The sequence below is a fragment of the Cinclus cinclus genome, chromosome 2, assembly GCF_963662255.1.
Source record: "Cinclus cinclus chromosome 2, bCinCin1.1, whole genome shotgun sequence".
In the NCBI taxonomy this organism is placed as follows: domain Eukaryota; kingdom Metazoa; phylum Chordata; class Aves; order Passeriformes; family Cinclidae; genus Cinclus; species Cinclus cinclus.
The window spans coordinates 425,005-450,567 of NC_085047.1; the positions used below are offsets into that span (position 1 = coordinate 425,005).

The window sequence follows — 25,563 nt, forward strand, 5'->3', positions numbered from 1 at the left end:
TGTAAGGCCAGCAGTGAACACTGCAGATTCCCCAGGGACACATGCTGGACAGCTCTGCTGTAGCAGGACTGCACACTTGTGCTCCTGGAGCTTCACCCCGGGTTCAGCTCAGAGCTCATCTCGAAACACGGGTGGCTAAAGAGATGCTTGTTTCTTATTCATCATTGTTTTTCTCTAATGCTTTTTTTTCCACTTTAAAAAGTTTAAAAAGCACAAGGAGGCAAGCGAAGAACTTACTGTGCCACTGGATTCTGTATTCACCACTTTGCTAAAGAGAGCCTATGAGAGAGGAAGCAAGACCCTACTGGAAGATGGTGTTCAGACAAAATTGAGAGACTTGGCTTCCTGTCTTCCACCTGACCAGCTTTTGTTGGGGGTAAAGCACATGCTGCTATACCTGAAATCCACAGTGGAGAACTTCAGCAGTGTAAGAGCAATATTGTAATCATATTGTGGCTACGTTTGGTTGATTTTAAAGTAGAAGGTACAAATGACTTAGCTGTTAAAACCGAGGTTCCAGTTCTGTAGCTCTTTTTTCTGTAGTTGGCTCTGAGGCTATGCAGCACCATACAGAACTGGCCCTAATTTGTAAAGAAGTGTCAATTCTTATTATAGAGGAGCCTTGGATTTACTTTGCATGGGTTACCATGCTGATCGGTGTGAGTGTAAACTAACTGGAGATTTTAATCCAGCTCCTGGGTCTCCCTAAGAAGAGAGTAAAATTCACTGGCCCGTGTACCTCCAAATGTCACGGTATAAATGAAATACCATCAATTTTTATTTGGCAACCTGAGAATTCTCTTAGAATCAGGTTTCTGCATAGGAAAGTGGTTCCTTCCCCCAGGAGAGGTTGTAGTCTTAGTAGTTCTTAGTTAATGCCTATTTCTGTTGAATAATTACCCTTTTGCTCCCATCCTGCTCTTTTCTTCACTTCCAAGATGTCTTTCTTGTCATAGCTTGGTAAAACTTTGGGTCCTCAACTTGTTGACCTCTACGTGGACGTGCTGAGCATCTTGTTGTGCCGGGGCAATCAAATCAAGCTGGAGCATCAGCAGAAACAGGAAGAGCATCAGGCTGATGCGGATCTCTTTATGGATGAGGAGTCTCTGATGACAGAAGTGTCTTCAAATGACAAGGTACCAAATCCTTGCATACAGTGGTGCTTGTCAGTAAACTTTGATTTGGTTGATTCCCTGGGGAATAGTTTTGCTGATCAGAGAGATGTTGTTAAGGTCTCGGAGGAGAACTTAGGAGCGTAGAGCGTGTGGTTGCTGAACTACTGTCTGGAGATGTGACCCAGCTGCATCACCCCCAGTCCTACCCCTGAGGTGGAACACGATCAGGAGAGGTCCTGAATAAGATCACCTTTGCAGAAAAAAAACGTATTCCCTCAGCCCTGTTTAAAGCCTTGTTGAAAATTACGTACTCGAGGAGTGAATTTTTCCTCATCTTTCATCTGTTCTGTGAATTTGTGGAGATGAGAGTGTGTTGATGAATCCCAGAAGACTCCTCTGGAGTTTTCCTCTGGAGACAAGCTTAGACATGCCTGGAGTGTTCAGTATAACAGCATAAATCCCACAGCATGAATGCTGGGAGGATGATATGTGCTTGTAATTCATCAATATTTTTTATCCTCTGGCCAGCTAGTGGACAATTTCATGTTCAATAATTAACAAGTTGCGGAAAATAGGCAGATGAATGAATTTCTTTTTTAACCCTGCACCCCAGTGATACTGTTACCTCTGCTTGTTACAGACACTAGAGGATACACTCACCTTGATTTTCAGACATCCTACACTGGAGAGCTGGTTCCTGGCATTGGAACTGCGCTCTATTCCTCAGCCTGGTTTGAACCCTGTCACTGTGAAGCTTCTGTCAGCTCACCTCAATTCTGGGGTGCTCCAGCTGCTGAAAACAGGTGCCCCCATCCTGCAGAGCATCGCAGCGGATCATAGACACATGTTGTCCAAGTATTTCGAAGCTATCACCAAGAGTGTCCTGGAAGAGCTGCAGACTGTGGGGAAGGACAGAAGCCAGGTCTGTCCCAGGAAGTCTCACCAGCTGCAGGCTCTGGAGGAGCTGCACACGTACATGACTGCAGCTCAGCTGAGGGAGATCACTTTAACCATGCTGCAACTTCCTGAGATGAGCTTGACTTGTCAGAAATCTGAAAAATCCCCTAAAATAGGGAAACAGTTAAGCTTCTATGGACAAATTTTGGTGCAGCTCCTTACAGACAGCTACCAAAGGCATCCCCAGCAAGGAGAGCTTCCGCTATCCGCAGAGCACATGAAGGCTTTGGGGAAATTGATGTCGACATCGGCCAGCAAAGATTTGGAGCGAGTTTTCCTTCAGGCTCTCCAAAGCGAGCCAGTCCTTGCTGTCACAGTTGGTGTTGAGGTGCAGGCTCACTGTCTTGCCCAGTGCTCACACACCTCCCTGGCCATTGTGGCCATGCTGATCCAGCACTCCAGGACTCACCTGCTGCAGTTTGAGCTGTGGTGTCTGAGCAGTGCCACTGGGAAGTACCTCAGGAAGCACATGGAGAGCTTTCTTCCACTCGTTAACGTATATTTGCAATGCAGAGACCAGTATGGTTTCAGCCGACCTTCCACAGGTAAAGGCACCGCTGAGCCCTGCCACTGATTCAGGAGGCAGATTCCCTGTTTAGGACCTGCTGGGCTTGAGGGCTGGCAATCTTCACACCACAGATGAAGGGGATAAAACTTAGATGGCTGACTTCTAATGACTGTCTTGGAAGTACCTCTGCAGCACTAAAGGTGAAGAGCTGTTCTGAGGCTTGCCTGTTAGACTGAAGCCATGTGCTCTTAGAGTTACTGCTGCCCAGATTTCTCTTGTGAAGCTCTTATTTAATGCTTCGTGCATGTGAAAATCTGTCATTGTGCTTTTCTTGGTTTAGTACAGGAGGTGAAACCTTTTGCTCAGGCACGGATAGAAGAGTGTCTGGAGTGTGCAATGCCTCAGCCAGATGGTTTTTGCAGAACCCGATCTTTCACTTTTACAGAGTCCAAAAATTTTTTCCTAAAACAGATCTCCAGGTGTGGGCTGGCTACAGTTATGCTCTCCAGAGCTGGCAGTCCAGAACTTTCCAAACCCACAGCAGCATTGCATCTGTGGACAAGCGTGTTAAATTCTCTACTAGCAAACGATGAGTTAGGATTCAACTGACTGGAGCAGGATCACTCTCATTTCATTTCTCTTGCTGCCCAGAAATGTCAGTAGCAGAGGAAACAGGCTGACTGTGGCTGTAGCTCTGAACTACAAGGTCAAGCAGTGGTAAGGGCTTGTCAGCACCTGGGGAAGTAGAGGATGGGTAAAGGAGCAAGCCTCTCTGTAACAGAGTAGCAGCTTCTGTAGCATGGTTTCCTAGGAATTGAGCAGTCTGGGCACAGATTAGAAAGTGATCTGGGATTAGTGTGTTGTTGATGAACACCCGCAGGTGGTGGAACCTGTGCCCTCTGCTCTCCCAACAGTTGTCTCTGCTGTCTCACCTGTGCTGAGGAAAGCCCTGTGGAAGGAGCTCTGTGCTGGGATTCAGGATGCCGGAGCGTCGCCTGAGGCCTCTGTGAAACTGCAAATCCTTTCTCAATTGTTACCGCCTTCAGAAAGCAGAGGGCTGCACAACCTGATGGACCAGCTTCCTGCTGCTCTGGAGAGAGCAGGGAATGAGGAGAGGTGGGCAGTGCTTGTGTGCCTCCCTCAGGGCACACTTTGTCCTGGGAAGCACTGTGATGGGAATGGGAGCAGTAACAGCATCCTCTTCCTCAGAGAATCTACTGCTTTGCACTTTGGCAGCAAGACATCTTTAATATCTACAAAAGCAAGTTAAAATATTATTTAAAAAATCAGTAATTATCTCTCTGCAGTTGGGTGGTGGCAGATGCCATATCCGGAGTGCTTAAAAACTCAGAGGAGCTGCATTCCTGGAGGAGACATCTCTTGTCAGCCTGCATGAAGGGCTTAGTTGCCATGTACAGCAGCAGTAGAGATGAAAGCAAGCAAGACGTGGAGAGGTCCATGCTGCTGAGGCTAGAGGAGTTATTGGTGAGACTTACCTGCTTTGGCACAGTGAGACTGCATGCATATGTGACTGGGCGGTTGCAGATTTTGTAAATATAGATTGGGTTTGAGTCCCTCTTTGAGGGAATCTGGTTTCCATGGGCTTTTAATAGGTTTTGCAGAGCTAACTTAGTCCTGATAGTCCTTTATGTGAAGCAGTTTTATGTTCTTGGTGATGGCTTTCAGGTAAGAATCCCCTTTGAGGACAGGAGTTTTTGAGGTATTTAGGAGTAAGAAAGCAAAGGTTACCAGTGGATTTTTTTTTTTTTTTTTAATTATAAACAAGGTGATAGAGATACTTCTGCCAAGACCCACCTGCCATGCCATCTGAAGTCTGGGGCAAAGATCTGGTTGATCATATATAGAAATCCAAACTTTGATCCTGAGGAACACTACTTTATCACTCCCTCTGTACTGTCCCCTTGGTTTGAGTTCAGTAAACGCAAATCCCTTTGACACATAACACTGAAGGTCTCTGAGCAGTGAATGCCTTTGCCTTCTCACTGGCTTTTGCTGAGACTCCCTTGTAGGACGTGGCTGACACTGCAGGCCCTGGGGTCCCCTCACTGTGTCCATCCCATCCTGAGGGTGTTTCCAGCCTGGCGATGTTGGTACCTGCATTCCCAGGACTGTTGTTATGTGCAGCTGCCAGTCTTCTCCAGACTGACTGGTTTGTTGTGGTTCTCAGCTCCTCAGAGCACATCAGCTGTAAGGAGCACCTAGCCCAGCTACCCTGTTGGCCACGTGCAGAGCTTGGTTAGCTAAACCACACAAAAGCCTGGTACCTGGTCTCTTGCTTTGACTTGCCAACTTCCACGCTTCAGGGGTTTGAAGAGTACTGAGCCACTGGGTTTTTGGAACCTACAGCCCAGCTTGCTTTTTAATTCCATGCAGCCCATATGATCCCCTGCTTCCAGACCCACAAAACACTTGCAGTTTCCTTTGAAGCAGAAGTTAGGGTTGTTGCATCAAAGAGATTTCTTCCCTGTTACCCTCCAGTCATCCCACTTGAGTGTTTGGCTTGCATGTTCTTGGTGTGTCCCTTGAACAAAAATCACTGTGGAAGCTTCATGTAAACCAAATGTAAACCAACATGTGCTTTTACTTGCTGCACACAGTGTGTGGTTGAAGAAGTGGAGCCAGATGACTGGTGCAGCTTTGTGAAGACAGGACTCAAGTAAGTCTTGAATTTGGTTTGGTTTTACTAAGTTCCTTTTCTTTGCCAGGTTCTCATTCCTGAAACAGCTTTTAATTTCAAGCAGGTTTCCTTGGGTTTGGTTGGGATCTGACTTCTCTGTGATCCTTCTCCCAAAGGTACCGCTACAGAGATGAAACGTTTCTGAAGGTCCTTAACGTTGCCATCCAGTTACTGTACAAGAAAGAATCCTCACTTAGTCAGAGCTTAGTCAAGCTCTCCAAACTTCACATGATGGTCACACAGCACTCTCTCTTTTTGTCAACCATCCTGAGGTCAACAGAAGAAGATGGCACGAACAGCCAGACAAGAGGTAAGTTTTAATCATCATCTTCCCATACTAAATATAGCCAGTCTTGTCTTCTTTGCATTATGTTCTCTCCATCCGGTAACACACCCACCCATGTAAATACTTGCAGAGTTATTAACACTTCCAGAACACTGGTGCTTGTATTTTACCTCTGCTTGGATCCAAATGTTACATTCATTTTATGCTGTTTTTAAACACTTTGGGTTTTAAAACTGCTGGAAAGGTGGGTTTGAGTTTTTATTTTGGTTTGGGTGTTTGTTTTTCTGGTATTTTTAACCCAGTTGAAGTCTTGGGTTGATTCTTTCAGATTCTCTGGGGCAGTTAGCGTAAGATCACTGAGGTGCACATAGGTCCTGTGATGTTTAAACATGTTTTACTATAGGTTGGTACAGGAGACTTGAAGTGGATTCTGCAAGTTTTTATCCAGAATGGCAATTTAAATGATGTGTATTTCGTATTGCAACCTTTCATGAGGAATAGCCTTCCAGAGGACTATACAGTGGATGCTAGTTCATTCGTAGGATTGGCTTTGTTTCTTCTTCACTGGCAACTGAAATCCTCCATGACCTTGAAGCTCATTTAATCTACGTAGACCTCATAGACCTTTTCTCCACTGTAGAGGGGTTTGAGATACAGTGACTGAAAGAGCTGTGTAAGAAAAGGGATGTGTGTGGGGGGGAAATTCTCAGGGCAGTATGTTGATAACAACTTCTGTGTTTATTGATGAACAACATGTAAACAAGCTTTCAAGTTTTAAAACCCCTGAAAAGAGAAAAAAAGCTTTTGTGAAGCTACCAGTTTAGTGAAATACGTTTCTCTGTGCAGCTCCTGAGCTCATTCCCGATGCCCTCCTGGGGGAGGAAGGAACAGAGCTATGGCAGGCTAGGGTACAGCACTCCTTTTTAACCAGAGAGCGGGTGTGTACGCATGGAAAGCTTCTGCAGAGTAGTGTGTTCCACACTGGGGACATCGCCTGCCCGAGTGACTTGTGTGTTCAGCTTGGGAGCACTGTTTTAACATATTCCCTGGAATAAATGTATCATAATCACCCTTAAGTGTGCTTAAGGGAAAACGGGCTGTGGTATCTCTAGAGACAGATGCTGATGTGAAATGTCCAGTGCTGTGTGTGCATCCTTGTTGGGGTGGGTCTGGGGCTGTTTAGTTGTGCTCTGTGTGGCTGAGAGCTGCAGGGCTCAAGCTGTGCTTGTTCCAGAGGCGCTGGTGGACGTTCTGCTGACAGCTGTGCAGCTCAGCCCCTCTCTCTGTGGGAGCAGTCACCTCCCAGTGCTGCTGGGAGCCTACGGGGCAACGCTGAGCACCGTGGGTGAGTGTCAGCCTGGCAAAGGCACGTCCTTCTGCATCTTGTTCTTGTCTCCCCAGGTCACTAACTTTGGGTTCAATCTTGGCTTTTAGATCAGAAGATACTGCTGTTGCTTCAGCTGTATGAGAAGAATAATCAAAGTCTTCTAAACTCCAGGTGAGCTGAACACCTTACTTTGCTGGGCAAGCTACACAGAGATAGTCTCACAGCTGGTGTTTTTCCAGGGTCTCATTTTGAAATGAGGGAGGTCAAACCTGAAGGTGAATGTTGCTTTTGGAGACATTTTTATTACTTCTTTCCTCCTGTTAAAGTAATTCCTTTATATTGCCCAAACTTCTGCATGTCTGTGGGTTAGACGAGGGAATGTTGCATTTCTGGAGTCACTCACTCTCCATAATTGGGACTCACTCTAGGGGTCTCCTCACAGATGGCAGGCTGAAATATAAGTCATTAGTTGACTTTTCCCTTTGCTGTGCCCAGGCAGTTGACAGGGAAGTCTGTTGCCAGCAGTTGTGGTTTGGTCTGCCTTCCTCACGGGCTCTTTTCTGTCCTGGAGGTAGCAGCAGAAATACCACCAGCAGTGCAAGAGCTCTGGCTGAGGCATGTCTGGATCCCTGTCCCTTCATGCAGCTGCTGTCATTTTTACCTGCACTTAAAGCTTAAATCCATGGGTACCTCTGAATGGGTGTGTTCTGAGTTGGATGGACAGGGGAGGGCAGAGTGAACGAGATGCCCTCAGACTAAATTTGAAAAGAGTGGCTGGAAAAGGATGGAAAAGGTGTTGCCAGGGAAATGAGTTCTAGTTTCAAGTCCCACAGGGTAGTAAGTACAAGTGGAGACGAGATTTCAGTACTGATTGATCTCCTCTGTAATGGCTTTTTGCTCTGTTGCCTAATGCAGTTGCCTTTAATAATGTTTAAGGATCCTGCTGTGGGGTCCAGCTGCTGTGGAGCATCACAAGACTTGCAAGAGTCTGGGCAAGTCCCTGTGGCAGCAGCCAAGCATGGAGGAGATTCTGTGTCTGCTGGATCGAGAGAAGATGATGAGGACGATTCTGTCGTTCCCTCAGCATCGCCGGCTGCTGCCATCACAGGTGCTTTTGGTTCAGCCTAGCTATGGTTACCCTTCTTTGGATGTACAGAAAGAGCCTTGAGCCGTTCATTTCTTGCAGCCATGTAATACGCTGCAGCTTGTTTCCATCAGGAGAGTAATTTCAGTTCACCTGAGGACTGGAATTAGTTCTTTAGGAACCCCTTTCAAAATTCATTGCAAGACGTGGACCACCTCTTGTCAGCAGGGGTGACTGTACATTGCAGAGGTTGTCACGTATGTGAGACCAGGATTGGACAGCCCGAGGATCCACTGGCAGTGGGCTCTCCAGCCTTTCTTACAGTTGGCCGGCATGCTTCTCCAGCTGTTGGTGCTGGTCAGGGGAAATAGTTGTGGATGTAGTCTCATAGTGAGAGCTGGGTTTAAACACAAGCGTGTCTTACCCTGTGTTGCATGGTATTTTACAAGTGTGGTATCAAGTGCCTTATCAAGTGGGATGAGGTGGTTGTGGAGGTTTGAAAGCAAGCTTGAAACTGGTGCTGTTCCTTACAAATACTGGTTTGGATGTGGTTTCAGGAGATACAAGAATCTCTATATAAAGATGAAACAGTCAAGAGCCTTGATGACTTCTATGATCCTTGTTTTCTGCTTCAGCTCTTCTGTGAACTGACCAGACCAGGTAAAATGAGTGTTTTACTTCGGTATTTAGTGACAAGTTGCTCTGCTGCAGGAGCTACACCTGGAGCTCTCTTATCCCTGATCCGAGAGCTAATACTGCAAGGAATTTGTACCTGACTTTAGAGGGAAGAAACAAACTACTGTGAGGGCTGTGGTGGAACTGGCTGGACATGTGGCTTGTCACAGGCTGTGGTTATAGAGCAACTCTTTTTCCACCAGACAGATGGGCATAAGGCCAGTGTCTTTCACAAGTAGGCCGCTGCTGTGAACCGTCAGCAGCTTTCTTGTCTGACATGGCTTGGCTTTGCACATCCCTGCTGTGCTCCACAGACACACTGGCTCTCTCCCGGTATTAGTTGTGGTTGAGCATGGTGTAGTTACAGCTGGATTTGGCTTTCCAGAGGAGTAATGTCAGAAGCAATTGGCAGGCTATTGGTGTCTGTCAGTGAAATCACACTCCTAGTCCTTTGTTCACCCAGGGTATACTTTCTATACCCTGCAACTATAGCACCTGTTTGGGTGTGCTTAGTCTGTCCTTAGCTATGGTTGGAGCTGCTCTGTAGTCCTGGCAGCAGGAAAAGAGCAGTCTTTAAGTCCTCTGAGAAGAAAAAGTACCAGAAGTATTTGGCATTTTGGAGTTGGAGGGCTCTTAGACAATCCAGTTAATGCTGGGCCTTTGGGGTGCACGGGGATGAAGAGCAGGGACAGCTGCTATCTGGAGGCTAGTGTTGGTAGCTGGAGAAAGGACACTGCCAGCAGCACCCACCCTGAGGAAGGAGGGATTTGGTGTCTGCGGCAGCCCCAGCAGCACTGCAGCTGGTCGGTGGCTGCTGATGGGGGAAGCACCAAGGTTGAGGGAAGTGCTGTACATCATGTTCTTGTGGAGCTGTACAGACAGTGGCTGTCCTGAATCTGAACCTGGAGAGGAGAAAATAGCCCTCATAGCTTCTCCACACGGACTGAGAATCCGTGTCCTAAGAGGGGCATTTTTAGAGGGCCCAAGTGATTTATGCGTTCTAGTCCCATGGTGCTTGTAAACAGTGTCAGCTGCTCTTCGAATTCCCAGTTCTTGCTTTATTTGCTCTTTGTCCCGGCTGCACAGTGCCCTCAGAATACATAAACATGGACTTCTTGCACTGTGTTTAGTGCTCACTGAGGAAACAGTCAGCCTGGGCTTGGGCAGATAGCAAATTCTATCTATCTTTAGCTCTGATAAGCATCTTGTGGAAAGCTTTTCCATCCTGGTTCTCAAGGTCCTTGAAACAGGCTGTATGTCAGACATAGAATTAAAGTGGGATGCTTTTCTAATAAGAGCTTGTTATTTGATGTTAGTTGTTGAACACACTCTCCAGGGTCAGCAGGATGGAAAATATTACCACTGCATGTTTTCAGTGAAGTGAAGTTTTCCAAATAAATCCTCCTATGGACTGCTTAAGTGAGAGCCTTGGGTTTCATTCTGTGGCAGTACTCCACAGTGTCAATGGTTAGTGCACATCAGCAGTTCCCCAGAGCTGCTGCCTGCAGGAGAGCAGAGTGGTGGCTCTGGGACAAATGGCAGCGGCCCTGCTTTACCTGGCCCGTAACCAGCAGAGCTGGCAATAAGAAATTGCCAGGCATGAAACTGAGTTTTTCTAGTTTGAGTAGCTGAGAAAAAGATGAGAGAAATAACTGGTACAGGAAATAGTCTGTGGGGTTTTTTTAACATAATAGTCTATGTATATACATATATATACACGTGCACACACTAGTCTGAGCAGTGATAGGGGAGGAAGTCATTGGACCAAATGTAGGTACTTGGCGGTAAGATTGCAACCCCTCCTTAAATAGGAGTATTTGTTTCTAGAAACTTTGTCTTGACCTTCAGTGTGAATGACAAGGAAATACAGGAATATTATTGCTGAACTCAGGGTACATTTGTAGATACCACTGAGGTGCTGTTGTGCTCCATTCCTGGAGGAAAGGTGAAAGGTTCACACCAAGTCATTTCTGGGCATCAGTGGGTAGAAATGGTAGCAACCCTTCAAAACACAGAACGCAAACCCTTAAAGGAGAAACTCCAAATCCCGGTGGCAAAATGCTGTGGAAGATAAATGCCGTGTGGAATGGTGTGTTTTCTGTTGGGCTGGTTTCTGGTCATTGCTGGATTTTGTTTTACCCAGAAGGGCTCAGGGGTACAGCTGAGTACTTGGCTCAGAGCAGGCTTTACCAGCAGAGTCACTTGTGCCTGCCCAGGTGCAACTGCTGTGGTTTATGGGCTACTTATGGGCTCCTTTCTGTTACAGAACCTTTTTGGTGTTGGTCTTTGAGGCACCTGGAAATGCTTCAGACAGATGAATTTTCCCTCTCATTGTTCTTTGTACTCAACCTCCCTGGAACAGTGAGATACAAGATGGCTTTACAGAATTTACCCCTAGCTTTGCATGGCTTGGTGAGCAGGATCATCATAAGTACAACATGAATAAATAAAAACAACCCCATGAATTTCAGCTCGGGTGAAGAATTCCTGTTCAGAGTGAATTGCTGAAGCCCTTTGTCAGCTGGAGGAGCCTTCAGGCACCGAGGTCATAGTTGGTGTGGGTAGAGCCAGAAATGGGCATTCATGACCAGAAATGTTAATGATGATAGTGCGGTTATGTACACTGGGACGTGTCAGTGCTAACACACCCAGGTGCTTTCTGTCTGTTTTCTCCTGTCCCCTCACAGAGTGTGTGGTGGCATGTCACAAGTTTGTGGAAGTCAATGCCCTGGGTCTCACAGTGGCTGCCCTGAGCAGCTATGACCCCAACATGAGAGCAGCTGCGTATTTTGTCCTGGCTTCCTTCCGCTCCCATCTGGAAGGGGCTCGCTTTCGAGAGAAGAGCCAGGTAAGGCTCAGCCCCGTTGCCGGTTTGGCAGGTGAGACATTACAGGTCATGGATGTGTGTGGGAGAGATGATGCCTTGCTCATCCACCTGCATGTGTGTGGTGAGACAGCTAAAAGAAGCTTTTTATCATCGCTCTCTTCCCTTGGTTCTCCTCTGCTGCTTTGTTTCTTCATGTTATAATCTGTGGACAGAGAAAGTGGGAAATGTGTTGTAGAAATTCTTGGGAATTTTGTTTGTAGGAGTGGAAATGCTGGTGGAATTGGTATTTGACGTACATGGCCTGTGGAATGTCCCAGCAGCTGATTCATGTGTTCGCGCTCCTGCTGTGTTCATTTGGGCTCTGGCTCAGGCTTCTCTCCCTGGGCTCTTGCAGTTGCTGTATCTCTTGGATGCTGTGCAGAATGGAATCAGGCAGCCAAACCTCAGGTTCACCTTCTCCCTGACCCTCTACATCGCTCGTGTGGCACAGCAGATGCTGAAGCCAGGTACGGGAGCTTCCTGCGTGTGTCGCTGCTGGGGTGGAAAACGGGACCTTGGGCAGTGTTGACCTCCTCAGCTGCTCTGTGCTCACGCACTCTTGACTGAGCTTTAAATTCTGGGGAAGAGAAGGGGAGGGATGGCCGGCGATTTAATGAGCCTCAGAGTCCTGCAAAGGCCTCTGCAGTTCCTGGGCTGTTCTCCCAGCCTGGAACTCTGCGGCTTCCTTTTCTTGTTGTCGGTGGTTGGGGATTGGGAACGTTGTCCTCCTCCACGGTGCCAGCTTTTTTTCTTCACAGAGGAGCACATGTACATAAAGGTAAACAGATTCCTTCTGTCGCACCAGTATTTGGACCTGAGGAAAGTACCAGATTTTTTCCAGCTTTTCTACAGTTTTGATTTTGAGGTAAGAGTCCCATTTTAAGTATCCAGTAATTCATTCAGAAATATATAGAAAAAAAGCCATAAAAATACAATGAAGTCTCATTCTCCCATAGGTGGTTAATTAGAGGTATCTTTCTTGTGTTTCATATTGGAATTAAAAATGTCATTTCTCTGGGGCTTTTGTTGTTTTCTTAATGCTAATACCCAGTGAGTTGTGTTGGATCTGCTCTGTGAGCACAGTAGTCACAGTATTCTGCTCCAGCTAGGCTACCTTCATCTTTGAGTTTAGATTAGTATGATGGAGTTGAACTGAGGTATTTTAGGAAGAGCAACTTCTAAAATTCCATTTCCACTGCCTGTTTGGGCTGCAGACTGGCTGTTCCTGATGGATAATAGTGATTCAATTTGATAGGAGTGGAAATTTAGAAGGCCAGAGGAAGCTGTGGTAAGGCCTGAGCTGACACTCACAGGGAAGCAGGTTTTTGTGCTCTTAGGAGCAGGTATTGTTTGGAAATGTCCAAATGTCTGATGGTGGTGTTCTTCTTTGTGGCTTCCAGTACAAAACAGAGCGTGAGTGGATCCTCAGATTTCTTGGAGAGGGGCTGCGTGACAAACATTGCTATGAGCTTTATGACTACCAGAGGATTTTCCAAATCATTCTTTCCTTTTTCAACAGCCCTTTGTGTGATGGGGGCTCCCAGGTAAGAGTTGAAAAAGAAAGCACCAAAAAGCCCCAAACCACCAAAGTTTGCGTGGCTTTGAGATCTCAAGTACAAAGCAGAAAGGAGTGGCTGACTCTGCCTTTGCCCTCTAGAAAATCTGATCCTTGTTGATTTTTGTGTATGTGTGGAGGGGGAAAATATGGCTTGTGTCTGAACCACTCCCATCCTTATCCCTTGAAACTGGAACAGGTTCCTGCCATCATGGAGCCTCATGTGGGTACCGTGCTTCTGCTCCTACAGTCAGGGCCTTTTCTCTTTTGGGGGTCTCTGTTCCCCAGCCAGCACATTTGTCACCTGAGCAGTGCTTCAGCAGGAGGGTAAACTCACGTGCAGGAGCTCTCAGGTTCGGGAGCATCCACTTGGAGTATTTCAGATATTAAAACCTTGGACAGAAAGATAAAATTGTCCTGCTACCTGAAAAATTCTTAGAAGAGTAGCACCTGTGGCTTGAAGCTTTGAACAGAGCATGTCTCTCTCTCTTTCCTTGGAGTTGCTTGAAGTTGATCAGATAGCAGTCAGATTGCTAATTCTGAGTTGGATCATTAGATCCTGACCGTAAAAGAGCAAGTAACATTTTCTGTTTCAGAGTCGTATTCTGGAGATATTACAGAGTGCTGCCAGTGTCACCAGAGCTGCCTACGAGCTGATCCAGGATCACAGCCTCCTCACATGGCTCCTGCACAGCTTAGAGAAAAGGTGACCAGAGAAGTACAGGAGAAACGGCAACAGTTGTACTGTCCACAGTAGAATAATGGTGACTGAGTCTGAAAACAAGCATGGCAGACAGAGGCACAGAGGGCTGTACTGGCAGAACTTGCTGAACTCTGAGGTGTCCCTTGGGGTTTTGAAAACAGAATCAAGAGGCTTTCAGGTTGTGGTAGGAGGGATGATTGGGGGAGGAGGGGGCGCTTCATGGTTTGGGAAACACTTCCTTGAAAAAACCGAGAAAGAAAATGGCACCTTGTATTGGTGTCTTTACTTCTAAATTTCAAGCACCCTCAGTTCACATCCTGTCACAGGAGCTGCTGCACAGTAAATGGCAGAGGAATGGATTTGAGCTGTGTAGAACATTGCTCCTTCCCTTGCCTCTCCCTCACATGTATGCACAAACGCAAAAAATCTCTTCTGCATGGAGTCCCCGGACAGGTTTGGGCAAGTGCACCCAAAGTGCACTGGAAAATGGTCCCCTGTAGGTGATGGACCAGCTTCTGGTGAGGATCTGCCTTCCAAATGTGGTTTTCTTTCCATTTTAATTTGTTTGCTTGCTTGTTTTGGTTTGTTTATTTGTTTTGTTTTGTTTTTCAGGTTTCTGGAAAACAAGGTGATAAATAAAATTATTTCCTTACTCCATACTCTGTGGCTAACAAATTCAGGAGGCAAGAGAGAAAACAAGGATCAGTCCCAGGAGAAGAGGAAACTTCTTCCTATTCAGCTTGTAAATGAATTTCTGTGTGTTTTGGTCACGTTGATCGACCATATTGGGTAAGTCCTTCATTTTGCTTTTTTTTTCGGTCGCTTTGCATTTCATCCTCTGTCCAGCTGGAACTTTGTTAAGGCCAGGAGGATTTCTTTATCTGTGGTAGACAAATGGCTTTTTTTACCTTCAGTTTCTGTGCTGAGTAGTGAAATTTGGATGAGATTTCTTTGACCAGAGGATTTAGGTGTTTGAATACACGGGGAATAAAGAAAAATGTGATGCGCAGTTGCTGCCGAGTCCAAGGTCCTTAATTCCTAGCCATTTTGACAGTGAAGATTAAAAACTGCGCTTAGTAATTAGCATGCAGAAAAAAATCCACGGCACTCGTGTTTTCTTTTGGCAGGACTAATGTAGATGTGGCCAAGCTGACAGAGTTCTTCAACACCCTCAGCTCTGTGCTGGAATACCGTGCTGCTGTCGTTGAGGCTTTTAGGGACATGAGGCGTTTCACGGTGAACGACAGCGTCCTGTCCAGCAGGGAGCTGCTGCTGCTGCTGCACAAGTGGAGCCTTGTCAGCAAAGACCTGCAGCTGCAGGAGGACCTGCAGGCCCTGGCCCAGAAGTGCCCAAACGAAGAATTGCTCAGTAAGTGCTAAAACGCTTCCAAGGAAGGTGTATTTTGTTGCAGCTGTTACAGACCAACAGTAAAAGTGAGGCAAATTTCTCAGGAAATAGTGCTAATACCTTCTGTCAGAGTGATGTAGCTGGAGGAAGGAGGCAAGGAAATGGAAAGGCATTTTTCAGGTCTTCCTCGTGGTGATTTCTAACCGGAACACAATTTGGAAGCTTCGGAGAAACACAATTTAAAAAGGTAAAGTTTCCTTTTTAAAATGAAATTTAGTTGCAAATCTCGCCTCAGGCTTTGAAAATGGTGTTCTTGAATGAAATCTTAAAAGAAAATGCAGTGCCTGGAGGCTTTGAGCTCAAAGGTTTGAATCATTCCGAGCGTGGATGGGGATCTGAAAGGGACAGGGAAGTAAAAAGAATAAAGGAACAAGGGAAAATTAAATCGTTGAATTTGTTTGTCGCCAGCAGTTTTGAAGAAAGGAAAAATATATCAGGACTTGTGTGACTTCCTTGTTCTCTCTGAACAAGAAGTGCAAGGAACTTGGGAGTGGGAGGTCTTAGAGCAACACTGGTTTCCTGCAGCAGCAACTGCTTTTAGTGCACCTTCAAGCTTCTGTAGGTTTGTTCTGTACAGTTAAGAAAGTATGCTCTATTTAAGGGATGCTGTAAAAGCTTTAGCTTGTCTTAAGTTTCTCTCACCCTTTCGAAGTCCTCAGGAAGACATGAAGGGAGTTTTTGGAGTGATGCCTGTAACTTACTGTGTACGTGGGTCGTGTCGCTCCAGGCCTCAGGAGCCTCTCTCAGCTCCAGGCTGGGTGATGCAGTTTGGAGTAAGATTCCAGCTTGGAGTCCCTGGGAACTCCCAGAGCCCCTTGAAACAGCAGGCTCCATGAGGCTGCTAAAGAAGGCTGGGATTTCCTGTTGTAACAAGGGAATCAACACAGGAGAGCACCTTGCTTGCACAATTTTGTAACGGGAAAGTCCTTCGGAGTATGTGACGTTTGTTTTGGTGGTGGTTTTCTTCTTACAGAAAATGTTCAAGGCATGAACAAACCTCGAGCCTTGTCTCACGTGTATCCCCACACCGGGAGAAAGAAGGAGGTGGAAGAAGATGACGCTGCTGCAGCCATGGAAGCGTCCGAGTTGGAGAAATGCAGGGAACACCTGAATTCCATTCTTACCCATTGGGACCCTGTTTTCCCAGCAGCGCCGTGCGCGCGGGGAGGGGAGACCCAGAGAGCCGGTGAAGCTGGGGGCGAGGCAGTGGCTGTCACCTGTGCGTGCGTTCACCTTGTCACTAAGTGGCTGGTGAGGTCTCTGGCTGGGCAGAGCCACCTCAGGGAGCAGGACGTGTCCCCAGCGCTGAGGTGGCTGCGGAACCGCGTCCTACCGCACCCGGCGGCCCTGCGGGAGATGCTCGGGGATGAGACGCTGAGGAACAGCCTCTTCAAGCTTTACAGCCGGCTCTGCCAGGCCAGCAGCACCTCAGCTGGGCTCTCCAGGGAGCTCGGTGTGCTGGGTTCCATCATGCTGCAGCTCATGGAGGAGCAGGGGCTGCGCAGCACCTTCCACGAGCTGGTGAAATCCCTGTGCCTGTCGGCAGCGACGGAAGAGGATGCTGACAAGAGAGGTGACTTGACTTGCCCATGCCACTCGTGTTACGAGGGACTAGGAAGTTTCGTGGCTTTTTTAGTCCAGTAAAGCAGTTTTCCCTTACCCACCCACGCTCATGGCTTCGCAAAGCAGAAGCTGTCCTTGGTGGGATGGGCACAGGGGCGGGCAGCACAGAGCGCGCTGACACCATGAGGTTTTCTGACACTACAACACTCGCACTCCCTCTAAGAAACTTCCTTTTCAAGGACTAAAGTGGAATAAAAGGTATGAAATAAATATAATTCCATGAGGGAAAATAGTCTGCAAGAAATAAGTCCCTGTGGGCCTGGTTGTTGATCCCTATTGCTGGTCCATGAGAGCATCTGACAGGTCAGATTTCCAACTGTTTGATTTGACAGGGAACTGGTTTGTTCCTTCTGGTGAGTAGGATCATTGGCTTGGCATGGGCCCAGGCACTCGACCTTTTCCATCTAGGAAAAGAGTTAGGGAACTGTTTGGAAAGCTAGTCCTGGAGGTAGACAGCTTGGCTCAGTATTGCTGTGTGAAAATAGAAGAATATCTCTTCTAATTTTTCTCTCATCTTTCTTGCACAGCTGTTTTTGTATTCCTGACGTGCGTTTACATCGGGGACATGTGGCTTGGAGCTCGGGAGCCGGATCTGTTACTTACCCATGTCAGATTGGTCTGCACTGGTGCAGGAGGTGAACTACAGGGTGACTTGGGAGCTCAGAAACAAGGAGAAGAAGCTCTTTTGTCCCTCTGCAAAACGATTTGGCTCCATCAGGGCATGAATTCAGGGAATTAACACTTCATCTGTAATGTTCTGCACTCTGCCATCATCGCTGTGAGACCTGAGAGCCTCCTGAGCTGTTCTCACACAGACCTAACTTGTTTGGTCAAAAAATTCTTACTTTGATTTGGTCAAAAAAATGTTATTACTGTGTGCAAACTCATGGGGAAGATTTTATTCAACATCTCTCAGTGGGACATGAAAGCTCCACTTTCCCTTTCCTTGGACAGTCTGAGACCCAATATTACTTTGTATCATTTTTATTACAGACATTTTAAACTTTTTGAAGAGCCAGAAAGATTGTTGGTGCATACCTGTGTCACTAATATCCATCCTCTCTCCAATGTAGGATGGATAAAAAGGCTGCAGAGCTTCCTGCAAGGGGCTGTCAGTGCAAATAAAGAGGAGCCAGAGGTTTAGTTGTGAGGATTTACTATTTCTTAAAAGGACCCAATGGATTTCACGATGGCAAAACCAGTATGAATAAAAGACTGAACTCGGGCATCATGATGGTCTCGATGGGTTTAAAAAGCTTTAATGGTTTTTAAAGACATTTCTATCAGACCTGGTTTATTTCTATTGCCCTTCCATTAAATTAAAAAATTTTTTAAAAAGCCCCGCTCCCTCACTGCTGCTGTGATGTGTGACTAAAGCCCATCTTCCCTCCACTGGGAACAGGTGAGAGATGGAACTAAACCCCAAAGGATTTTCTGCTCACTGATGGCACGTGAGTTTTCTTGGGAATTCTCTGCCAAATGTGATCTATTGTTCTGGAATGTGGCCGTGAGGGGGTCGAACTTCAGCCCTCCTGGGGGCTGCCCCCCCCCCCTTTCCTTGTGCCAGCAGGGTCCCTTTTTGGGGGCATTGACCCGTGGGAAGGGTTCCCATCAAGGGCCGTGCTGCCGTCCAGGGCAGCTGGAGCGGTTCTGTGCCTTCATTTTGGGGGTGAGGAAAGAAGGCTGAGGGGGGGACGGGGTGGAGACTCGGGGGGCTCCGATGTGTTTCGGGGCAGCCCGAGGTCCCCGGCAGAGGGAGCCACGCTGCGGGGCAGGAGCAGGGGAGTGGGGAATGGGGGGGGGGGGGGGGGGGGGCCGTGCTGGGTGCCCTCCCCCAGAGGGACCCACGGGTGCCAGGACATTCCCAGGGAGGGGTGGCCGTAGAACACGTGGGAAAGGGGAGCAGGGGAAGGACCCGAGTGTGGTTCAGAGGGAGTGTTGGATTGGTTTGTGTTTGGTTAGAGGCGGGTTTTTTCATCGATGATATAAATACAAAACATAATTAAAATAAAAATAGAAATATATTTGTATAAATATAAACAAATATAAGCAACTAATCTATATGAAATATCTAGTATAAAATATAAATAATGCAAATATTATCATAATATATAATGTATAAAGTACAAATATGAGAACAGAAATGCAAAAATATTTTAAAATAGTTTAAATCAAGTGTTTTAATGTTTTTATTTGGTTAGAGGCAGAGTTTTTTATAAATAATATAAACGAAAATAGAGAAATATAGGATAAGTATATACAGACAAAATTATAAATAGAAATACATATGCATATTTAAATACATATACATTCGAAATATAAAGTGTATATGTAGTATTTAATATAAATAATATTGTATATATTCTTAGAGTGTCTTATAATATGTCATATACATAATATAGATATATAAATTACAGATATAAATATGAGAAACATAAATAGAAAACTATATTTAAATATAGTTCAAAATAAAGGGGTTGTTTTTTGTTTGTATTTGGTGAGAGGCAGGTCTTTTTAATAAATAATATTAAAGATATATAAACATACAAATATATAATGTATGAAGATATACATCAAATAAATATTAGCAATATAAAATAGATAATAAAAATAATATATAGTATACAATATATGGTTTAATACAATATACAGTAAATTGAATATAAAGTATGTATAGATTATTAATATAAATTAAATCTTAAAAATAGATACAATTTTTTTATATCTAAAGGTGTATATTTTCTTTTATTTTGGTTAGAGGCAGGGGTTTTTTTTTAGTTTTGGTCCGGGCTTTTGAGGGGGGCATTTATTTAGGAGGATTTTTTGAAGGATCGGGACTCATTCCTTTTTGCCGTCCCTTGTCTGTCTGTCTGTCCTCGAAGCGCCGCAGCCCCGGGCTGAGCTCGGCCGCAGTGCTGCCGCCTTGTGGGAAGAGATCGGTACTGCAGCCGTGCCCGGAGCCGGAGCCCGGGCAGTGCTGCCGCCTTGTGGGAAGAGATCGGTACTGCAGCCGTGCCCGGAGCCGGAGCCGGGCAGTGCTGCCGCCTTGTGGACACAGCGCGGTACTGCAGCCGTGCCCCGAAGCGGCGACGGGCTCCTCCTCGGCGCTGCTGCGGGAGGGCGGTGGGGGCGTTCCGCGAGTGCCGAGCGCGGGAAAGGAGCGAGGGGCGGGAGAGAGCGGGAAGAAAGGCGGTGTCTGTAAAGAGAGGGGAGGGGTGGAGGCGAGTTCGGGGTGTAAAGGGACGCGCCGGCTGAGGAGGGTGACAGCGGCCGTGGCTACGAGGCTGCTGTGGGTGAGAAAGAAAAGCGGCAGTGCTGCCGCCTTGTGGACAAACAGTGGTACTTGCGAGCGTAACCCTTTCAAGATGGCGAAAGCCACCGCGCGCCGGGTCGCTGCCATGTAGGACTGCCGCCACGCTTAAGATGAAGTCCGCGGTAGGACACCACCCCCCCCCCCCCCCCCACTCCCCCAGCTCCACAGCTAGAGGATTACGGCGCTGCTGCTTGTCGATGCCAGTCCAACTCCCGGGTGCCCGGGACGCCGCTGAGACCACAAGCCGTGTCCGCACGCTTGGGAAACGCCGCGCAAAAATCGCGCCGGGGGGTATCGGTGGGATCGGCGTCGGGGCCAGATTCAGGCAGGCGACTTCGAAAACCACCATTGTAAGGGGCCTTAAGGGTTCTACCACAACAAAAATGGCGACCAGACAGGAAGTGGCCTCTGCCAGTACTAAAGATGGCGGAAGGAAGGGCGGAAATCACGTTCGCCACTCTCAAGATGGCGCCCGGAGCGACACTCGCCTGACCTTCTAAATATGGCGGCAAAAAGGGCGGGAAAATAAGGACCCCGGTGCGTCTACTGGACTGCCTGCGCGCGATGACCGCACCGATTCCCCCGGCGCGATTTTTGCGCTGCGTTTCCCAAGTGTTCGGACACGGCCTGTGGTCTCAGCGGTGTCCCGAGCACCCGGGATCGGCGTCGCGGCCGGATTCAGGCAGGCGACTTCGAAAACCACCATTGTGAGGGGGCCTTAAGGGTTATACCACAACAAAGATGGCGGCCAGACAGGAAGTGGTCTCTGACAGTACTAAAGATGGCGGAAGGAAGGGCGGAAGTCACTTTGCGCCACTCCCAAGATGGCGCCCGGAGGGACACTCGTCTGACCTTCTAAAGATGGCGGCAAAAAGGGCGGGAAAATAAGGACCCCGGTGCGTCTACTGGACTGCCTGCGCGCGATGACCGCACCGATCCCCCCCGGCGCGATTTTTGCGCTGCGTTTCCCAAGTGTTCGGACACGGCCTGTGGTCTCAGCGGGGCCTCGGGCGCCCGCGAGTTGGACGGGCGTAAGTACCGCTGTTTGTCCACAAGGCGGCAGCACTGCCAGGGCTCCTGCTCGGTGGGTGGCTGCACTACTGATCTCTGTCCACAAGGCGGCAGCACTGCCGCGCTTCCCACACTCGGAAGCTGACGGGCAGCGTTTTTCACATTATCTTCTGTGGTGCTCAGCACCTGGCAATTCATTGGAGTTTCACGGGTTGAAAAGCTTACGGCAGATTTGGAATCAGAGCAGATCACACAGACGCCAGTCCAGGCTTGCAAAGGAGCTGTTCCAAAGATTTATTTTTCCCTGTGCGTTTTTAAATTTTAAAGCAGAAAATCCCTGCCTGCCCCTCCCACTTCTCCAGTCCCCCCTCCAGCATCCTTTATTTTTGGGGTTTCTCTAGCAGAATTCTCTGCCTACGCTGGATAAAATATTCCCCGCGCCGCTGCCGGGACCGGCGGGGCTCGGGGTGTCCCGGGCCCGAGTCCCGGCGGGGCCGCAGGCAGAGCAGGAGCGGCAGCGCCGGGCTCGGCCCCACCGCCCGTCTCGGAGCGGCTCCTCCCGCCCGCGGCGAGCCCGGTCCCCATCCCGGCCCCGATGCCGCCCCGCTCCTCCGGCCCCGGGAGCCCCCGCGCACGCGGGCAGGAGCCGGAGCCCAAGGGCCGGAGCCGGCGCCGGCAGCAGCCCCGGTCCGGCTCAGGGGAGAGGGGCCGGGCGGCGAGCGATGGTCCCGCCCCAGCCCGGGAGAGTGGGGAACCGGGGCTCTGTGAGGCGGGGCCCGGAGGGAGCGGGGGCGGTGATTCGGGGGCGGTCCCGGGGCGGTGATTCGGGGGCGGTCCCGGGCCCGGCTCAGCCTGTGAGTGGCTCCAGGTGTGCGGGCGGAGCCGAGGTGATTTAACTCCCGGAACTCGCCTCGGCCACCATTTTGTCGCTCTGAACGCGGCGCGCCCGGGTGTTTGCTGTCGGAGCTCCGCGCACAGGGACACAACGGACTTCGGCTTCCCTTCTTCGCGAACCCTCTCCACCTCCTTTTTCCTCCTCGTGTTCCCCTTCTTTCCCCCCTTCCCCGCTCCTCCCCAAAGCCGACCCTTTCGACCTCCCCTCCTTCTTCCCCCTCTCCCCCTCCTTTCTCCTCCTCGTGTTCCTGTTCTTTCTCCCCAAAATCCTCCCCTCCTCTCCCCCCAAACCAGACCCCCCCCCCATCCTTCCTGTCTTTTCCCTGCCCAGATAACCCCTTCTGTTCCTTCCCCCTCCTTTGTCCATTGTCCCTCTCCCCCCATCCGGCCTTGCCCTTCCCCTCCCGCTTCCCTCCGCGCCCCGACCCCCTCTCTGTCCCTTCTCATCCCTGCTCTCTGTCCCTTCTATCCTTTCTCTCTGTCCCTTCTCATCCCTTCTCTCCTTTCTCTCTGTCCCTTCTCATCCCTGTTCTCTGTCCCTTCTCATCCCTGCTCTCTGTCCCTGCTATCCTCTCTCTCTGTCCCTTTTCATCCCTACTTTGTCCCTTCTATCCTTTCTCTCTGTCCCTTCTCATCCCTGTTATCCTTTCTCTCTGTCCCTTCTCATCCCTGTTATCCTTTCTCTCTGTCCCTTCTCATCCCTTCTATCCTTTCTCTCTGTCCCTTCTCATCCCTGCTCTCTGTCCCTTCTCATCCCTACTATCCTTTCCCTCTGTCCCTTCTCCCTCTGTCTTTCCCCCCGCAGCCGCGGGGTTCGGGGTGCCGGATAATAAAGCCCGGAGGGCCGGAGCCGGCGCCCCTCCCTTGAGTCCCCCAAAAGGGCCGGAGCCGCAGAGAGCGGCTCCCCCCAGCAGATTCCAACACTGCCCTACACTGCCGGGGTTCCGGCTTTCCCTACATCACACTGGGGGGGGGTGGGGGTGCGGGGTGGGGGTCGGGGTGGGCCCCCTCCTCAGGAGGGGGTGCTGGGGTGGGTGGGGAGGGGGGGTTAGGGTTGGACCCCCTCGATAGGAGGGGGTCCTGGGGGGAGGGAGGCGGGGGTGGGAGGGGGTCCCCTCCGGAGGAGGGGCCCCTGGGGAGGGGCGGGGGTGGGAGGGGTCCCCTCCGGAGGAGGGGCCCCTGGGGAGGGGCGGGGGTGGGCCGGGGTGGGAGGGGCTGGGGGGGGTTGACCTCCCCCAACCCCTCCCAGCCCGGATCCGCCCCCCCGGGCCCTCCCCAGGACCCCCTCCTCCGGACGGGACCCCCGAGGGGAGGGAGGGGCGGGTGGGTTGGGGGGGGTTAGGAAGGGGGGAGAGTGCTGTCGTTTGCAATCAATGTGTAATTACGGTTCAGAGTGACGTGACCCCCTCTGCTTCCCCCACCCCCCCACCCCACCCCCCCCCCCCTCGGGATCCCGTCCGGAGGAGGGGGTCCTGGGGAGGGCCCGGGGGGGCGGATCCCGTCCGGAGGGGAGGGGCCCGGGTGGGAGGGGCCGGGGAATGAACCCCCAGCCCCTCCCACCCCGGACCCCCCCCTCCGGAGGGGGCCCGCCCCCCGCCCCTCCCCAGGGGCCCCTCCTCCGGAGGGGACCCCTCCCACCCCCGCCTCCCCCCAGGACCCCCTCCTATCGAGGGGGTCCAACCCTAACCCCCCCTCCCCACCCACCCCAGCACCCCCTCCTGAGGAGGGGGCCCACCCCGACCCCCACCCCCCCCCCCCCAGTGTGATGTAGGGAAAGCCGGAACCCCGGCAGTGTAGGGCAGTGTTGGAATCTGCTGGGGGGAGCCGCTCTCTGCGGCTCCGGCCCTTTTGGGGGACTCAAGGGAGGGGCGCCGGCTCCGGCCCTCCGGGCTTTATTATCCGGCACCCCGAACCCCGCGGCTGCGGGGGAAAAGACAGAGGGAAAGGGGGGATGGAGGGTACGAATAGGGGGGCAGAGGGGCTGGTCGGGGTGGGTGAGCCAAGGGGAGAGGGCAGGTGGGGGTGTCGGGGTGTGCAGGGCAGCAGGGAGAGGGGAAGATGGAGTTGGGGGGGAAAGGGAGAGTGGACGAAGGAGGCGGAGGATTGAAGGAAGGGGGGAGAGAATGGGGCAGCGGTAGACGGGGGGGAAGGGAAAAGGGAGAGAGAGCAGCGGGAGCCAGGATTGAGGGGAAGCAAGGGTGGAAGGAAGAGCGGGAGAAGTTAGGGGTAGGGTAAGGTAGGGTGAGTAGGGGCATGAGGGGTACCGGGATGGGGGGAGCCGGGCCGGGGGGGAGGGAGGGGAGGGCTAGGGGGGAGAGGGAGGGGGGGGGTAGGGGGGGGGAGGGAGGAGGGGGGTAGGGGAGGGGAGGTAGGGGGGGGGGAATAAAGAAGAGATACAGAGAAAAAGAATAAAGAAAAGAAATACACTGAAAAAGAGCTGTAGAGCCCGGCTCGGGCAGCACCTCCCCTCCCGAGCGCCGAGGAGCAAATGGCTCCGCCGAGCTCTCCCCGCGGTTTAAATCCCCTCAGCCCCGCCCCGCGCAGGCGCTCTGGGGCCCCGCACACCTGGGCAGGTGCCGCCCCCCCGGGGCCCCGCCCCGCCCGCGCCCTTCAATAGCGGCCGAGCCGCTCCCGCCCCGCTCCGTACGCGGATGTTCCTCTCGGGATGCGGTGGGATCATCGCTCGGAGCGCTGCGCCGATCCCAACCCAGGGACCGCTCCCGGCGCTGCGCGGAGCCCGACGTGCTCGGGCTGGGGGGGGGGCCAGGGCTCGGCTCTGGGTCTTGTCGGGGTCCGCTGGGGGTTCCGAGCGGTGCCGCCTCTCCCTGGGCTGGCCGGGTGCGGATCGCAGGACCGGCATCGGCATCGGGATCGCCGCGGGCAGCAGGAGCCGCCCCGGGACGGGCGCCGGGGCCGAGCCCGGCGCTGCCGCTCCTGCTCCGGCCGCAGCGGCCGTGGGACTCGGGCCGTGATCCCGCTGCGGCCGCAGGGAGCCGGGGCTCTGCCGGTAACCGTGCCCGGGAGAACGGCGGCGGAATCTCCTGGTGCAGACGCCGGAGCGCGGCTGGAACCGGCCGGGGCACGGGGAACGCCGTGCCATCCCGGCAACCCCGAGTCCCGCCGCTCCCGGTGTCCTCATCCCGCAGGTGTGCGGAGCCCCCGGAGGAGAGCAGCTCCTGGATCCCCCTTCCCCGTGTCCGCCCAGCCGTGGGGCTCCCACCGGCCGCACCCCTGTGGAACGAGAGGGGCTGGATCACCGTGGGTGGGAGGAGCTGCTCGGCGGGGGCCCGGCCCGGTTCCACTCGGGCTGCTTCTCCAACACCTGCCAGGTGAGATGCTCCCCCTCCCCCTAGCTTTGCAACACAAAAAAAAAAAAAAAAAAAAAAAAAAAAACCAAAAAAAAAAAAAAAAAAACCAAAAAAAAAAACTCCGTAATGGTAAAACTTCCTTTATTAAAATTCAGCTGAGAATTTTCCCCTTTACTTCCAGATCGCAGGATATATTGAGGATATACTGGAGTTGAGAGGGATCCTAAAATCT

At 50.7% G+C, this 25,563-nt stretch overlaps 2 protein-coding genes across 2 annotated transcripts in view; both read left to right on the forward strand.

Annotated features, from left to right (window-relative positions):
• Nucleotides 1-18,033, forward strand: part of URB1 (URB1 ribosome biogenesis homolog) — a 40,644-nt gene extending 22,611 nt beyond the window's left edge. Inside the window, exons 20-39 of the mRNA XM_062515269.1 lie at nucleotides 203-427; nucleotides 957-1,136; nucleotides 1,756-2,617; nucleotides 3,495-3,696; nucleotides 3,888-4,065; nucleotides 5,199-5,257; nucleotides 5,395-5,588; nucleotides 6,799-6,909; nucleotides 6,999-7,062; nucleotides 7,828-7,999; nucleotides 8,533-8,635; nucleotides 11,338-11,498; nucleotides 11,872-11,983; nucleotides 12,275-12,381; nucleotides 12,917-13,060; nucleotides 13,668-13,777; nucleotides 14,387-14,563; nucleotides 14,902-15,143; nucleotides 16,156-16,755; nucleotides 17,333-18,033. Coding sequence (XP_062371253.1) covers nucleotides 203-427; nucleotides 957-1,136; nucleotides 1,756-2,617; nucleotides 3,495-3,696; nucleotides 3,888-4,065; nucleotides 5,199-5,257; nucleotides 5,395-5,588; nucleotides 6,799-6,909; nucleotides 6,999-7,062; nucleotides 7,828-7,999; nucleotides 8,533-8,635; nucleotides 11,338-11,498; nucleotides 11,872-11,983; nucleotides 12,275-12,381; nucleotides 12,917-13,060; nucleotides 13,668-13,777; nucleotides 14,387-14,563; nucleotides 14,902-15,143; nucleotides 16,156-16,755; nucleotides 17,333-17,544 — 4,215 coding nt within the window. The 3' untranslated portion in view covers nucleotides 17,545-18,033. The remainder of the gene's footprint in view (nucleotides 1-202; nucleotides 428-956; nucleotides 1,137-1,755; nucleotides 2,618-3,494; nucleotides 3,697-3,887; nucleotides 4,066-5,198; nucleotides 5,258-5,394; nucleotides 5,589-6,798; nucleotides 6,910-6,998; nucleotides 7,063-7,827; nucleotides 8,000-8,532; nucleotides 8,636-11,337; nucleotides 11,499-11,871; nucleotides 11,984-12,274; nucleotides 12,382-12,916; nucleotides 13,061-13,667; nucleotides 13,778-14,386; nucleotides 14,564-14,901; nucleotides 15,144-16,155; nucleotides 16,756-17,332) is intronic.
• Nucleotides 18,034-21,724: 3,691 nt separating this feature from the next.
• LOC134054700 (collagen alpha-1(I) chain-like) lies at nucleotides 21,725-23,820 on the forward strand. Its single transcript, XM_062510603.1, has 3 exons — nucleotides 21,725-21,923; nucleotides 23,273-23,346; nucleotides 23,785-23,820. Exons 1-3 carry the CDS (start codon nucleotides 21,725-21,727, stop codon nucleotides 23,818-23,820), a joined length of 309 nt encoding a protein of 102 aa, XP_062366587.1.
• The last annotated feature ends 1,743 nt before the right edge of the window (nucleotides 23,821-25,563 follow it).

Bases quoted from the DNA above. Each gene is read 5' to 3' on its own strand.
- LOC134054700 (XM_062510603.1), top strand. From the start codon at position 21,725: ATGCCGCCCCGCTCCTCCGGCCCCGGGAGCCCCCGCGCACGCGGGCAG. The intron at 21,924-23,272 runs GTGATTCGGGGG...AACCCCTCCCAG, and splicing joins GCCCGGAGGGAGCGGGGGCG to CCCGGATCCGCCCCCCCGGG. The intron at 23,347-23,784 runs GTGGGTTGGGGG...CCCCCCCCCCAG, and splicing joins CCGAGGGGAGGGAGGGGCGG to TGTGATGTAGGGAAAGCCGG.